The sequence below is a fragment of the Accipiter gentilis genome, chromosome 30 (assembly GCF_929443795.1).
Source record: "Accipiter gentilis chromosome 30, bAccGen1.1, whole genome shotgun sequence".
Taxonomy (NCBI): Eukaryota; Metazoa; Chordata; class Aves; order Accipitriformes; family Accipitridae; genus Astur; species Astur gentilis.
This window is the reverse complement of record NC_064909.1, coordinates 14899867-14915945: the sequence shown is the minus strand read 5'-3', so window position 1 is coordinate 14915945 and position 16079 is coordinate 14899867. Positions and strand designations below refer to the sequence as shown.

Sequence of the window (16079 nt, the reverse complement as noted above, 5' to 3'; positions counted from 1 at the left end):
GCTCCTGCAAAAGCAATTACATGCCTTGTGCTAAATAGGTGGAAAAGAGAAAATACTGAACCCAGACAGGAGCCTAAATTCTGGTGTTTCCTACCTTTTAAGTGTTTGGCATAATAAGTCGAAGAACGTGTGTAATGAGGCTGTGCATATTGAATAGATTGTGGATGTTTTATTTTAGCATTTAGAAATTAGCACTTCAGTAATTTTTGTAGAAACACAGGAAAAGAGGGTTAGAGGACATCTAGATATCATTGTAATTTACTTTTCCCCCCTCTAGATAAGATCAACTGCATTATGTCATTTTGGTCAAAGATATGCTTTGCCTGGTTTTGATGGTCTCTGGTGGTGGAGATAGTTGCATACTGGTCTAGATGTACTATGATATATGGTTAATACATTTGAATGTTTTTTTGTAACATCTAACTTCAATCTTTGCTCTATTGTAAGACTACTTCTTTTGTCTACTGTTAATTTGGAAAACAGATCATTGCTTTTTTTCTTATCAGGCAGCTTTTTGCCTATTTAAGGCGAAGACTTGTTTACTTTAAAGTTTCCCTCTTCCAGCCTAAATGATACAGAAAGAGAGTAGGGAAAAATTAAGCCTAATGTTTAGCTGTTGTATGTATTGATTTATTTCTTTTCTAGGGATTCCTTTTGGAAAATGCCAAACCGAAGGTTTGCTGATGGTGAGGTGGTGATGGGCCGTTGGCCAGGAAGTGTCCTGTACTATGAAGTACAAGTGACTAGTTATGATGATGTTTCTCATCTTTATACTGTGAAGTACAAAGATGGGACTGAACTTGCGTTGAAAGAAAGTGATATAAGGGTGAGTATGCATCAGACAGTTATCAGTATTTCTATGGAATTATATTGATTTTTGTGATGTAGATAAACATACAACTTATAATTGGACAGTTGCCTTGCAAATTTTCATTAACTGTCTTCAAGGAATTGGTGCTAAATAATAGCTCTTTCCTATGTGACATCTCAAGTGGAAGTTCAGAATGCTGACCCTATGTTTAAAGAAGCATGATTGTTTCCAATATGTTGAAGAAACAGTGATACATTTGGAGGAGAACCAAGTCTGGTCACTCAGGGACTCTATAGCATGATTGTACATTAAAAATCGGTTTTGGGTGGTTTATAAAGCTATTAAACAGTGGGCTGATGCTAATTTGGCTTTTTTCCACTTTTAAATAAGAAAATTCGAAAACAAATGCAAGCATGTAGCTAAGGATCACTGTAAATATAAGTAGTGCATACCCTTTAAGCCCATGCTTAAAATGTCTGTGGATAGATTGTACTGGTTTAGGTCCCCAAAGGTTTCATAAGGTATTTTGCTCTGTTTGTGACAACTGGGGACTTTTGAAAAACGGTCATGTTGTATGTGTATGAGCACATCCCTTCCTCTTTACGAATCTTTATTATTTTGTTTTCTGTTACTAAAAAAGGCCTTTAAAACTCTGCGTACAAGTTTCAGTTTAAAATGTGATAATGCATGAGACAAAAAGCTATTTGAATGTTTGCTGTAATTGATTTTTAAGGCCTGCTCTGAAACTGCAGAAGTTCAAAGGTAACTTGTATGCCTTTATGTGAATTGTAGTTTCACTTTTTGGTGGTGGTATACATGTCCTGTAACTGGCCTTTTGTTTTGGGACAAAATGTTTCTGCCTTGAGGTATACAGCTGTTTTCACTGCTTTAAGACTTTGTAACTTGTTTACTTAAGGCTTGCAAGTTAGCAAACTCAAGCTGAGAAAATATGTCTCTTCGTCTTAAAGCATTTGTGCCTTATAAAAGTTGTGTTGTGAAAATTGTACGTGGGAAAATTGGTATTGTAGACTTCACAGAGAAATAAAACTGAATACTTTTGGGGAAAACTGTTAATGAAATTAGTTATCACATCTAATTTAATGATTTAGCTGATGAGGTTTTTTAATGTTGATTTGAGCTGTGTTGCCTTAAACAGATCATTGCATCTTGATATGCCGAATGTATTAATAAAGCTAAGTAATTGAAATTATAGCTGTCTCTTAAGGCTTAATTAATTTGCTTACACAAAGGCTTAAGAGGTTGGTACGCTTAAGAGCTTAGTGCTCACATTGATAGCTTACTACATCTGTATCGTGATTTCTGTAGCTTTGACAGGAATCATCAGCAGTTGGACTTTGGACAGGATTGTTTGGGTATTACTAGCAAAATGAGTATACTGTAGTTCCTCTTTCTTAACAGCCCCTGTACACCATCAGTAAAGGAAATAAGAGACAATTCTGTAGAAGTAAATGCCAGAGTCCTCCGCATCACAAAAAAAAAATAAAAGTTTCTAAAATTGTTCTTTGGAACATCTAAGATAAGGTCTTGCTCTCTTCCCCTCTTTCGTTTAGTCACAATCATCATTCAAGCACAGGAAGAGCCAGTCCTCTTCAAGTTCTCCCTCCAGAAGGAGTACTAGCAGATCTCGATCTAGATCTCCTGGTCGGCCAGCAAAAGGCAGGCGTCGTTCTTCTTCCCAAAGCAGAGAACATAAAGATGACAAAAAGAAAGCCATTCAGGAAACCAACTTAGCTCTACTGGTATTAGGTTTTTTTTGTTTGTTTGTTCTTTGTTTGGGGGTTTGTTGGATTTTTTTAAAAAAATTGCTATTTGCAACAGATTTGTTTTATGCATACTGGGTTTATTATTGTAAAAGCCAGCTGTAGTTCATGTTCCCTGAACAACATAATTAGCTGCAAAAGTGTGTCTCAGAACTGCCTTTTTTTCTTTGAAAATAGGCTTTCTAGCTTGCTGAGTTATGAGGAAATTCTTGAAATATAAACTTAAGTTCCACTTGAATTTGGCAGTACAGTGAAGTTCTCAGAATTCAAACAAACACAAATTATTTAATATTTTAATATTGAAGTCATTGTTAGCCATATGCTCCCACTTGTGAAATGGGGCAAAGGAAGATAGCCTACTTTTAAGATGTGTTGGTCAATACATAGCAGGTAGGTATTAGAATTTGAAATAAAATGAGTTCTGTTTTTATATACAGTTCTTAAAATAGTAAAGGAAAATGTGAAGCTTCTATGGGAGAATTGCTGCAGAATTCAAGTGTAGAATATATATATATGGCCTTGCTTACTGATAATATTGCAGGACTGTTTTCATTATAAAAACTATCTTGTAAGGATTTGTAAGTTTATCAAATACCTGTTTTATAGATGAAATTTATCATGTTTATTCTTGGCCTTTTTGTGAAGGTTATACTGAGTACTAGAAATAGTTCTGGTGTTCTGTAAGTGAAGAACAGTAGAGGTGATGTTTCTCCATTAAGAGGCAAACAGCATTTCTTCTGCCTCTTGTGCCGTTGGGATAGCTTCAGATGATACTTGTCTGAGACACAGTCCCTTGAATTGGAAATGCCTTCTGCTGATCTATTGAAAACAGATAGGTTTTAGTTTCAACTAAACTAAACCAGACCAATCTAAACTAAATAGATAGGTTTAGTTTAGTAAATTGCTACTACTAAAAGCATTCTTTGGCACTGCAGTTGCTGTGGTTTTTGTTTTGCAGTGAACTACTTCGAGCTGTGTGACCCAGTGCATAGCAAGTGGAGCATATGTTCGTTTTAAGTAGTTTGTAGCCCCACTTCACCTGGGATGAAAAGGTTAAAATATCTTTAGTGGTTTTTCTCCTGACTTCTAATTGAGGAGTAGGATTGATCTATTGGTACGACTGGAACAACCTGGTCCTTTTCAACAAAGCTTAAGCTGACATAAAACAGATGAGTTGTGTCTTCCCAGGGTTGTGTAAGCTAGACTCATTCAAAGAATTTTTGTAAGAGAATTTATTTCTTAGAAAGATATTTAATGGAAGACCAAACTTTCAGTCCTGCAGAACAGTGTGTCATATATAGGACACTGAAATCTCCTCTGTTTTCCTAATAGAGTTACTAAATAGACATGTATTTTGTACTTGGCAGTTCCAAATGATGAGTTAAAAATAACTTGGAAGCTCTATTGTCCCTTAATTTCACTGTTAATTAAAAAAAATATTAGTAAACTTTTCCTTTTCTTAAGTGACTTTTCTTCCCTTGTTTGTGACCTGAAACTGTCCATACTTTGGATGTTGGATGCATTTGTTTTCCTGTGGAGAAAACTGGAGCAGTTGCAGTTGGAAAAAACCTATAGTGTTCTTAATTATTCATTATATACTTACGCTTAATGCAGCTGTTATTTTCAGAAAGCTAAAACTATGTTTTTTCTTTTAACCAGAAACCGAGTGAGAATAACACCAGAAGGTACAATGGTGAACCTGACAGTACAGAAAGAAATGACACATCCTGCATAATCTTGGAGGTATGAACATTGTATTTACTCCTAGTTTTATGTCACATTCTAACTTTGCTTTCTCAGAAATCCCTAGAAAAGGGCAATACAATAATCAAGGAGAAATAGAATGCAACGTAAAACTTGGAGGTCGAATAAGTTTACTGTTCAGCTAATTTCAGGGGAGAGGGAGATGGAGTTGTCAGAAGGAAGATTACTAGAGCTGTGTAACATTAATTTTTCTTGTTTGTTTTTTCTATCAAACCCTCACTGGTTATTTGTGTTAATTCTCATGCTTTTACAGTGTGAATGTTTGGCCACAGAAAGTAATGATTTTTTTTTGTTTTTGTTTTTTGTTTGCTTGTTTTTAGCCTAATCAGTTCTTTAGTCCTGATTGTTAGCTAATGCACAGAGTTATGGCAGAAAGAAAGGGAGGAGGGTGGGAATGTATGACCTGTACTGGAACTACTGCTGATACGTAATCATGGCTGAAGTGATCACAATGAAACTGGTTTTAGCAGTCTTTTCATATAAATGCATAAACTTAAGTACTGTATGGAAGTAAACACATTGTATGTTGGTGTTTTATAGTAAATAATGTCCTCCTAAATAAAAAATATTGCAGTAAAATAAGGTAAAGTCGCTGGGAATTTTTTTTAGTAAATTCTTTTTATTCATTAACAGCAAAAGTTGAAACCAGACCTGGAGATAGAGCGTGTGCTTGAACAATACAGCTTGCGTTCAAGAGAAGAAGAAAAGAAAAAAGAAGAGATATATTCAGAGAAAAAGATTTTTGAGACAATAAAAACAATTGAGAAAGCATCATCAAAAACAAAGGAGCTAGAGTTCGGTGGAAGAATCGGTATGTGTGCAAATTGTTTTAATAATTGAAAATTACTACTCTTTTATGTTTTTTACTTATTGACCATACTGTCATGTCAAGAACTGTTTTTTCCAATTTTTGGATACTCGTTGCAGAATCTGGTCATATGACAGCGCTTCACGTAGTCTGTACTGGTATTGGTGGCAGTCAAAGAACTGTTACTACACTTGATTCTCTTGTGAAATATAGTGAAGGTCTTGAGTCTTCCCTTGCACAGTGAGATGAAAATATTTCCAAATTAGATTTAAGAAGTAACTAGCAAAGTTTTTGTTTTTGTCATGGTTTAACCCCAGCCAGCAACTAAGCACCACGCAGCTGCTCACTCACTTCCCCCCCACCCCCAAAGTGGGATGGGGGAGAGAATCAGGAAAAGTAGTAAAACTCATGGGTTGAGATGATAATGGTTTAATAGAACAGAAAAGAAGAAACTAGTAATGATAATGATAACACTAATAAAATGACAACAGCAATAATAAAAGGATTGGAACGTTCAAATGATGCGCAGTGCAATTGCTCACCACCTGCTGACCAACACCCAATTAGTCCCTGAGTGGCAATCCCCCCTCCCCCATTCCCACCAGTTTATATACCAGGCATGACATCACATGGTGTGGAATACCCCTTTGGCCAGTTTGGGTCAGCTGTCCTGGCTGTGTCTCCTCCCAACTCCTTGTGCCCCTCCAGCCTTCTTGTTGTCTGGGCATCAGAAGCTGAAAAATCCTTGACTTTAGTCTAAACACACTAATTAGCAACAACTGAAAACATCAGTGTGTTACCAACATTCTTCTCATACCTAACTCAAAAACATAGCACTGTACCAGCTACTAGGAAGACAATTAACTCTATCCCAGCTGAAACCAGGACAGTTTTCAAAACCTAGGTGCTTTGAACTCAACAGTAAAGTATTCTTCATACAGTTTTTTAACAGTTTTAAAGGGTAGCAGTGCGTGTTATCCTTCAGTTTGGATATATAGCCCCATATGGGAGTGAGAAGTATGTCTCTATCCATTACGTGACTGGGCAATTACTGCTGTCTTGCTTCAGGAATAGATAATGACAACTTCTTCTTTATTGCTAAAGTTAATATCTAGCTTTATTAGTGGGCTTGAAACTAGTTTTTTATTTTCAGTGTTTATCTTCTAATACAGCATGATGTCTCTTTACAGGGACCTTCATGCTGATATTTTTCCTGCCTGCTACTGTATTCTACTTGCTGTTGATGTGTAAACAAGATGACCCCAGTCTTATGAACTTCCCTCCTCCTCTCCCAGCACTTGAAAGTCTTTGGGAGGCTAGGGTGTTTGGTGTTTTTCTTCTGTGGTTTTTCCTTCAAGCTCTGTTTTCATTACTGCCAATTGGAAAGGTAAGCTGTCAGTAGCAATTGGGTCTTTACAGATAATTAATTTGTGCGTTAGGCTTGGAAGGTAGGGTATGTTCTTAATGCAGTTAAGTTGAAAGCAAATTAATTAGTTTTCCATATTAAGCTGGAATATGGCTACTGCAGATTTCTGTAAGCTTAAGATAACACAGTTTGTTAAGAATTTAACTGCTGTGCATTTCACAGTCTTAGAGTAGAAAAGGCAGAAGGCCATATAGGAGTTGAAATATAGGAGTTGAAATCAAAGCATGGATAAAATTTTCTTGGTAGAATTCTAGAAGAATTTCAGGAATCTGACTTTTAAATCGACAAAACTGTTTGATACGCAGTTTCTTATTGATACCCAGTGTTTTGGAATTTAATTTTCACTTACAGGAAGCTATAAACCATTCTAGCCATATGTATATCGGGCAAATACTCTGTTTCCCTCTTTTTGTAACTTGAGGGATACTGGCAGATTCTGAAAGAACACACTAATAAATAGATCATTCAGTCATGTTGTTCTATAGTTGGACTCAATGAGCTTCAAGGTCTTTTCACCTAAAAGATTCTATGGTTCTATTGCTATACATGCTTAGAATTATTGGAGCCATTCTGTTTTCTTGAGGCTGGTTAGGAAGAGATTTTTTTTTTAAAATGTTTTTATTTGAAACTGTTACCGTTTTTCTTTTAATATTGAAAGTATGCTTTTGAGAATAATGCATGATCTTCAGATTTGAATGTGTCCAGCTGGTTACCTTGATTGAATGTCTTAGTGTTAGAGATGTGCTTGATTTTCCCTCCCCTGCCAGTGTCCCTAGAAAGTACTTTGTTGAAAGACTAGTATTTTATTCTTTGTAGGTTGTAGAAGGCCTGCCCCTTTCAAATGGAAGGAAACTGCAGTATCGCATAAATGGTAAGCACATTGCAGTTGCTTATTCTGAAACTTGATATCCCTATCTGATTTGCAGTGCTCAGTACCATGAGATACAAGTTATGAAAGATACACTCTATGGTCAAACTAGGTATCTGTTGTAAATCTTTCGTAAAATAGGATGAACCTCTTTGAAGAAGAAGGTTAGTAATGATGAGGAACTTGCCCCAAGAACAAGACTTGACACTATACGGGGCACCTGGTCTGCATCCAGTTGTGACTGGTGACTTCTGTCCTTTTCCTTGCCTAATTGCTAAACAGGCAGTTGCCTATCGGAAGTGTTAGTAATGCTCATGTAACAAGGGTTGTTGTTCCAGATGTTCAGGAGTGATCTGAAGAGATCTAATCCCATGTGTCTAGATCATCTTGGGATGTCTCTGATTTACAGACTAATAACTAGTAGTGTGTTGTAAGTGATTTAAGATGTTCTTATTCTTGCCTGGCAAAAACCAGTCCTGAGTCCTTATTCAGATCTGATTTCACTTCCTATGAATAAGGCAAGTTTCTCATCTAGGTTTAGAGTATGGTTTAATGTATTTCAGCATTCCTGCTTTTTCAGGCTTAAATAGGAAGTGTACTTTGATGCCTTGCAGGTATTGCAGACTACCTATTTGATTAATTAGTCAGTTCAAGGACACTGTCTCGTGGTAATGGAATTCAAATGTTACATTAAAAAGTTGAGTTTTGTCATAGTCTGGTAAGATGCACCATTTTAAAGTTGGAATAGGGCTGTAAATCATAAGAGTGAACTGCATCCTGCAGAAGTGAGTCATGTTGAGGCTGCCTCATAACTTTTTTGGTTCTGGACTTTTGTCTTTAGTAGGAGCATAGTTCTGCAATTTTTTTTCTGTATTCTGATAAAGGGAGGAAATAAGCTATGTGATTTGGATGGCTGAAAAAGGAAAAAATAACAAGGAGGTGGGGGGAAGAAGCCATCTTCTTGCTGCTTGAAAGGCTAATTCTCAAAGCAACTTTGAAAGCCTTCTTGAGGAAAGGAAGACGACCAGTGACAGGACAAGAGGCAATGGACACAAACTGAAAACATCATTCCATTCTACATGATTTTATACTCTCAAAGTACAAAAGTTTTGTGTTCAAGTTTTGACTTTATAGTTATTTCAATACTTTAATTACTGCTCTCTCTATTGAGGTATATATGAAGATAATTAAAAAAGAAAATACGGTTACCTGAACTGTCCCACAGATAAGATTTTGATCTGCTATCATTATCCAGGAGTAGTGTCAGTGTCCATTCTTCCACTAAAAGCTGAAATTGGATTGTATGTTGTAAAAAATGTAGGAGTGCTCATAGTGTTCCTGCCTCTTGTCCTTTTGAGGAGGAGTGCAGGAAATTTCAGGGCATAGATAGAATGTCCTAGGTATATTGCTGTGCCCCGGAAGTTTGAACCTCAAGAGGATGGGACGTGTAACACATTATTGGAATATAGACAAATCTTGGAAGAAGTAAAAATGCAGAAAGGCTGACTGGGTAGGTTCTACTTAGAATGATCTTTTATTTTGTCTAATATGTTTTTCTTCTCCATCCTTTAGGGTTTTATGCTTTTATTTTGACTGCTGCGGCTATTGGAACTTTATTATCTTTTCAATTTGAACTTCATTATTTGTATGATCACTTCATGCAGTTTGCAGTGTCAGCTGCAGCTTTTTCAATGGTATTGAGCATTTATCTGTATGTTCGGTCCCTGAAAGCACCTGAGGAAGAATTAGCACCAGGTGGAAATTCTGGTGAGTTATAACTATTTTGGATAATTAATTTCCAATTGTTTGGTACAGTTTCACTTTTATGAATTAAAGCCTAGATTTAGGGCTGGTTATTACAACACTGTGACTTTTACTTTCTGTCAATGTAAAATTCATGTTGCAAGTTAAATGGCAATTTCTTGTTCATGCTCAGATACTGTACAACGCTTAAAATTTTGGTTGGATTGTCTTGAATACCTTACAGAAAGTTATCTTGGCTGGTCTAGTCCCCTAGCAATGAGAGGACAGTTCCTTCCTTTCTGTTTTCAGCATTTGTCTAAAGAGGCTTGTCTAGTTTGCTTCATAGTGCCTGCCCTTCCTGGTGGGCCTTTTCCTGAAACAGCTGGGAATGGAAAGAAAAACTGAAAATCTAGATGTTTTGGCAGTGGGAAGTCAGGTACAGAACTTGAAATTACAGTGTATTTCTAAACTTTCATTTTCCTGTGCATTTTTAAATCTATTAGCTGAATTGAGTTTTCAAAAGAAATTTTGATTCAGTCATGAGACTGCCTACCTAGAAAGTATCAGTTACATGTATATGGTTTTTTTGGACAAAGGATAGACTGAGAAGTCAATTAGCATTAAATATTGACCAAACTATTAAAAATGATCATAAGGTGACTAAGAAAGAAAATTTATGGACAGAACATTTAGTGTATTAAAAAGAAGTATTCAGATATCCTCAGTTCCTTTGTCAGTGCAGCATGTGTGAAGGGCAATAATTATCACAAATCGTTTTTTCTTTGGAAAGTGCAGTTCTGATCTCTGTAAGTGGCATAGTAGCATTCTGTAACTGTTCTGCAAAGTGCTTGTTATTTGCTAACTTGGTGCAGGATATCTTGAAGTCAAGGTATTGTATTTTCCTTCTGGTCCATCTCTTTCGATGGACAGGTAATTGTCACAGCTAAAGGAATTCTTGCTCCCAGAGAAGAGCAATGAAGTAGGAGAAGAAGTAGAATTAATTAATATCATAAGATCATGTTCACAGAAACTGTGATGTGAGCTTCAGGATAAGGCTGAAAATAAGGAACAAATGCCAAGGAAACATAAGCCTACAGTAACTTCTAAAGTGTTTAGTCCTCCTGATAAATAAAATATTTGGGTCTCTTAAAATATAAACCATGTGGGGTTTGTGTTGTATTTTGCATATATTCTCACATTTTTCTTGCCCATCTAAAGGCTTGCTTTTTTTTTTTTTTTTTTTTTTTTCTGTAATGAGAGAACTTTAGTAGAAAGTAGGAACTCCTTTATGGGGAGGAGTGTAGTGGCAGATAAAAGGAAGAGTACTGCTAACAAAGATTGTGTCTTATCTGCAGGGTATCTTGTGTATGATTTTTTTACTGGACATGAATTAAACCCTCGTATTGGCAGTTTTGACCTCAAATACTTTTGTGAGTTGCGTCCAGGATTAATTGGCTGGGTGAGTCAGTAATCTTAGTTATTTTATTTGCTTAAATATTACATAAGTTGATTATTTTTTAATATAGATGTAAAATTAGTATTAAGGATACAATATGTATTTATAAGCAGGAAAAAAGTACTTACACAGTTTTGTGTTGCTAGATTTTTAATGACCATTTTCGTTCACTTTAGGAAAATTTCTACATTCTAGCTTCTTTGCTTTGTGGGAAATGAAAACCTTTAAGAAAGGTTTAATATGTATTAAAGTATTAATATGTTGAGGTTATAGAGCTTCAGAAATGTAGTTAGTTGTAAAACTGTGTCTTGTGAAATAGGTTATTTTTAAAACTAGAACGTTGGTCAAAAACATCTGTATTAAAATGTCCGATAGTGTAATAGAAAAGACCACTTTCTTTTACAAGGAAAATTGGTAATAAAATATTTTCTAAACTAGGTTGTTATAAACTTGGCAATGCTCTTGGCTGAGATGAAGATACACAATCAAAGTATGCCATCTCTGTCAATGATACTTGTGAACAGCTTTCAGCTTCTGTATGTGGTGGATGCTCTTTGGAATGAGGTAAATGGCAACCATATTACACTGTTACCATTTCCAATTACAATGTTAAATGAATGAAGCTTTGTAAATTCTAAATTCCTTTCTTCTTGTTTCTAGGAAGCTATTTTGACTACAATGGATATTACCCATGATGGATTTGGATTCATGCTAGCATTTGGAGATTTGGTGTGGGTTCCGTTTGTCTACAGTCTGCAGGCTTTCTATTTAGTTGGTCATCCTACTGTGATTTCTTGGCCTGTTGCTGCTGCGATTACTATTCTGAACTGTAAGTTATAGTAAATGTTATTGTTACTGGTAGTAACAACATAGCACTGATTTTGTTTCTTTGAGTTGTGAGGTGAAGCTTTAGCTAAGATGCAGTGTTCATATTTTCTGTATTACCACAGCTGGTGGAAGCTTGTGTCTGACTACTGTTTAATACAGAGAATATAATAAATTCACATTTTATTAAATGAAGGATAAATGAGACTCTGGACACCCAATCGTTCTGTTGAGAGGCGTCTTTAGATGGATTCTGTCTGGAGTTGCAGAAGTGACTTAAAACATTTTGAATGAGGTGTAGCAGATGCCTTTTGAAATCAGTCTGAGTGACTGTGAGTGGCTCTTATAAAAAAAAAAAAAGCAGTCAATAGCTTGTTGGCTATGCTTTACTGAACCTAGGGAAAAAGAGGTTTTGTTGTTTAACAATTTGCATCTCCTTCCCTGATGCCCATAGTTATATACTCATGTCAACAGAAAACATCTTTTTTCTAGTGGAGTGCTTTGAGAAACGATCTTGCATCTTTAGGGGACCTTAAGTTTGCACCAATATGGATGGCCTTGTAGTTTGTCCCTTTTATCTAAGTAGTAAACCTAAAAGAAAAAGTTTTTTGTAGACGTGACAAAGAATTTAAACACTTGGAAAGATTATGAAGGCATACAACTTGGTATGTGCAATCCTGAGAAATATAGCATCTCTTTTTCATGTTCGGTTAATATTTTTTCTTGGTGTTATTTATTTTTTTTTTTTGAACTTCTTTGAAGTATGTTGTGATCATGTTTTTTCAATACAGCCTTGGAAAAAGCAAATTTAAGCTGCCTTGTGAAAATGTTGGGGGAAATGAGTTTCAAAACCAGATAATAATTCATTGTCTGGTTCTTTTAACATTGTGAACTTGTAAATGGTTGATTTATGGAGTGTAGGCACTGTACTAAAATACTGGGCTGCTAATAGAGCTGTAATCTTATAAACTGCAGCACATCACCTTATATGATTTTCAAACTCAATGTTACATTAATAAACTAGAAGTCAGATATAAATGTAAAAGTAAATGCGAAAACAAAGCTTCTCCAAGATCTTAAACATTAGTCAGCAGCGTGTAAGAGCATGTGGAACACAGGTTTCCAGTAGTATTTCTATCTTGTTAGAGCTTTGAGAAATGGAGGATATCACTTACATCTCTGAGGAAAAGACTTCAATGTCGTAAGAGTGGTAGAGAGTATGTGAGTTCTTTTGTTGAAGGAAAGAATACTGGAAAATACTGAAAATGCAAAATAAATAATATTTATTTTCAGTTATTGGGTATTACATATTCCGAAGTGCAAATTCTCAGAAAAATAATTTCCGAAGGAATCCAGCAGATCCCAAATTGGCCTGTAAGTGCATTTTTTTTACTTGTTCAATTGCTGTACAATGTCTCTTTGTACTATTTAAATACACATTTCCATTGTTGTATTGACTACAATACTGTATTCACAGATCTGAAATTTATACCCACTGCAACTGGAAAAGGGCTTCTTGTCACGGGTTGGTGGGGTTTTGTTCGTCACCCTAATTATCTCGGTGACATTATCATGGCTCTAGCATGGTCCCTACCCTGTGGTAAGTACCTGAAACTAAAGTGATTTTACCAAAAATGCTTGTATGTTTTGGCATCTGACCGGGTTTGAAATGCAAAGTGAAAATTATTTGAGATACTAAAACCTGTAATTAATTGAATGGCAAATTTCTGTGTTGTAAGCTTAATGCGACACTATTTTCTCTTACATCTTATTATTTATATCTTACTATAGATTTGATATATCATACTATAGATTTGACTCTTCTTTCTGACACTTTTATCATTCAGTAACCATGGGGCTTGCTTGCTAATAAGTTGTTCCCTACATTTTTCAGGCTAGTGGCTGTGCTATAGTGTTTTCAAAGGGAGTTCCCAAAAAGTGGAAGTTTGCAAGGAGACAAGGGCTACCACATATAGAGATGGACTTTAAGCAAAATACGTCTGAAAAAAATAATAAAAAAATCATCAAAACACAAAAGAATGGAATTCTGTTTCAAAGTTTTTGTTAATGAATACTTCCTAGTTTTCATGAAGTTTACACTTGGGGGAAATTAGGGAGCCTTTTGTCTAATGGGGTTTTGTAGCCCTGATTCTTTGCAAGAGCTTAGAAAGAGCAGTGAGAATTTCAGAAAATACATCTGATCATGGTAGTCCTGCCCCTTCTCATTCAAGTCTGAAAAATGGCTTTGGGCTTTTCCCATGCCTGAAGGAGCTTGTCTTCTATAAAAGCACAGAAATGAGCATGACAGATGTTGTTCTGAGGACGAGCTACTCCACACCCCATGGCACAGTCTGCTTTTGCAGACTGGGACACGGGGAGTTTTGGTAGAGTGGGACTTTGTCACAAAGTGCTTAATGCCCTGACCAGGAGCATTAGCTGAGAGAGGGTTTTTTTGAATTTTAATTGAAAGTAGGCAATACTAGATTAGCTTATACACTTGTAGACAGTATCCTGGAAGACACTTCACCCCATGAAAATGAGGGACTGGAATCCTCTGTCAGCATCGTAATGGCAGAAGTGGAAGTGTTGCTGTAACTGGGCAGGGGGCAGGTGGTGAGGATGGGTGGGAGGTGATCATAGAATAGTTTGGGTTGGAAGGGACCTTTAAAGGTCATCTAGTCCAACCCTCCTGCAAGGAGCAGGGACTTCTTCAGCTAGGTCAGGTTGCTCAGAGCCCCGTCCAACCTGACCTTGAATGTTTCCAGGGATGGGGCATGTACCACTTTGGGCAGCCTGTTCCAGTGTCTCACCACCCTTATCGTAAAAAGCTTCTTATATCTAGTCTGAATCTACCCTCTTTTAGTTTAAAAACATTACCCCTTGTCCTATCACTACAGGCCCTATTAAAAAGTCTGTCCCCATCTTTCTTACAAGCCCCCTTCAAGTACTGAAAGGCTGCAATAAGGTCTCCCCGGAGCCTTCTCTTCTCTAGGCTGAACAATCCCAACTCTCTCAGCCTTTCCTCACAGGAGAGGTTTTCCATCCCTCTGATCATCTTTGTGTCCCTCCTCTGGACCCGCTCCAACAGGTCCGTGTCTTTCCTGTGCTGAGGACCCCAGAGCTGATGCAGTACTGCAGGTGGGGTCTCAACCAGGGTGGAGTAGAGGGGCAGAACCCCCTCCCTCGACCTGCTGGCCACGCTGCTTTTGATGCAGCCCAGGATACGGTTGGCCTTCTGGGCTCTGAGCACGCATTGCTGGCTCATGTCCAGCTTTTCATCCACAAGTCAAGTAGTGTGCTCTCAGCAAAGCTAGAGTTACCATCTACAGCCAAAATAGAAAAAAACTTACGGGGCTTGTGTGGGGCAACTCAGTGCTGCAGAATTTTAACTATTTCTCTGGTTTTGAATAGCTAAAGAACATAAAATATGTGCCAGCTTTGCATGTGTTGAGAATGAGGTTGGTAGATTTTGAGACTGAATTTTAAGGATTTTTTTTGGTTTTTTGTGGGTCTCTTCCTATCTGCATGTAATGTCACACAATTTTTGCACTATCCTGTTGAGTATTTGATGCTTTACAATACGAGTATAAGATGCTTTAGTCCATAACAAGTATATGTTACCAGCTTAGTACGTGTTGCTAATAGCTAACTTTTCTGGATTTTTTTTTTTGTTGCTGTATCTAAGTGACTTTTGCACTTTGTTCTACAGGTTTTAATCATATTTTACCATATTTCTACGTGATATATTTCATCTGCTTGCTTATTCATCGAGAAGCTCGGGATGAACATCATTGTAAGCAAAAATACGGCTTGGCATGGGAAAGGTATTGTCAGCGTGTACCATACCGCATATTTCCTTACATCTACTAGAGTGCTCCAGATGCCTGATTTGCAAATTACTTCTAAAGTTAGTTTCTTTGCAAATAAAAATATACCTCTTACCTTTGCACTTTGTCTATTTGTTATTTAGGCTTTTTTTTAAAAAAAAAAAAAAAAAAAAAAGAGTGACCAAACAGTGGAGTGCATCAACAGGTATTTACAAGTAATCTTAAATGTGTGAGTTACATGAACTGACTGTGACTTCAATTTTTTAAAAGATTGTGAATTTTAAAAAGTCTTGGAGCCCTAATTTTTCAAGTTAAATTTTACCTAGAATCCTGAGTTTACATTTTTTTAATTGCTTTTAATTAAGCACTGTGATGTAAAGTATATTTTCTTAATACAATAAATACAGAAATTCCATCTAGTTCATTTTTTGGTGTTACTTGTACCATCTAACTTCAGATGTCTGACTTAGTTGCCTGCATTGGAACAGCAACAGGGTCGTTTTGGTCAGTGGAGCTGGAAGCAGAGGATTTGATCCACATGAGGGGCCCGTGCTGCTGGCAGTGCTGCCCTGCAGCCCTGGCTCCAGAGCTGCCATGGCTCAGCTGGGTGGTTGTCCCCCTCCTGGCTTTTCATTAATGGGATTATTTTTTTTCGGTCAGGGAGGCTCAGGTGGCCCCTCCTGCCCTGCACCTGCAGGACGGATGAAGGGATGGGATCGGGAGGAGAAGTGAAGGGGTACAGCTCTCCCATCCCATCCCATTCCATCCTC

General features: G+C 36.9%; 1 protein-coding gene across 1 annotated transcript; it reads left to right on the top strand.

The window, feature by feature from the left end:
* Positions 1 to 645: 645 nt before the first annotated feature.
* Positions 646 to 15459, top strand: LBR (lamin B receptor). Its single transcript, XM_049833679.1, has 13 exons — positions 646 to 826; positions 2383 to 2571; positions 4252 to 4335; positions 4990 to 5167; positions 6355 to 6551; positions 7407 to 7461; positions 9031 to 9225; positions 10557 to 10660; positions 11096 to 11221; positions 11318 to 11486; positions 12776 to 12856; positions 12960 to 13082; positions 15192 to 15459. Exons 1-13 carry the CDS (start codon positions 662 to 664, stop codon positions 15350 to 15352), a joined length of 1827 nt encoding a protein of 608 aa, XP_049689636.1. The 5' UTR covers positions 646 to 661; the 3' UTR covers positions 15353 to 15459.
* The last annotated feature ends 620 nt before the right edge of the window (positions 15460 to 16079 follow it).

Bases quoted from the DNA above. Each gene is read 5' to 3' on its own strand.
- LBR (XM_049833679.1), top strand. From the start codon at position 662: ATGCCAAACCGAAGGTTTGCTGATGGTGAGGTGGTGATGGGCCGTTGG. The intron at 4,336-4,989 runs GTATGAACATTG...ATTCATTAACAG, and splicing joins CATCCTGCATAATCTTGGAG to CAAAAGTTGAAACCAGACCT. The intron at 12,857-12,959 runs GTAAGTGCATTT...CTGTATTCACAG, and splicing joins AGCAGATCCCAAATTGGCCT to ATCTGAAATTTATACCCACT.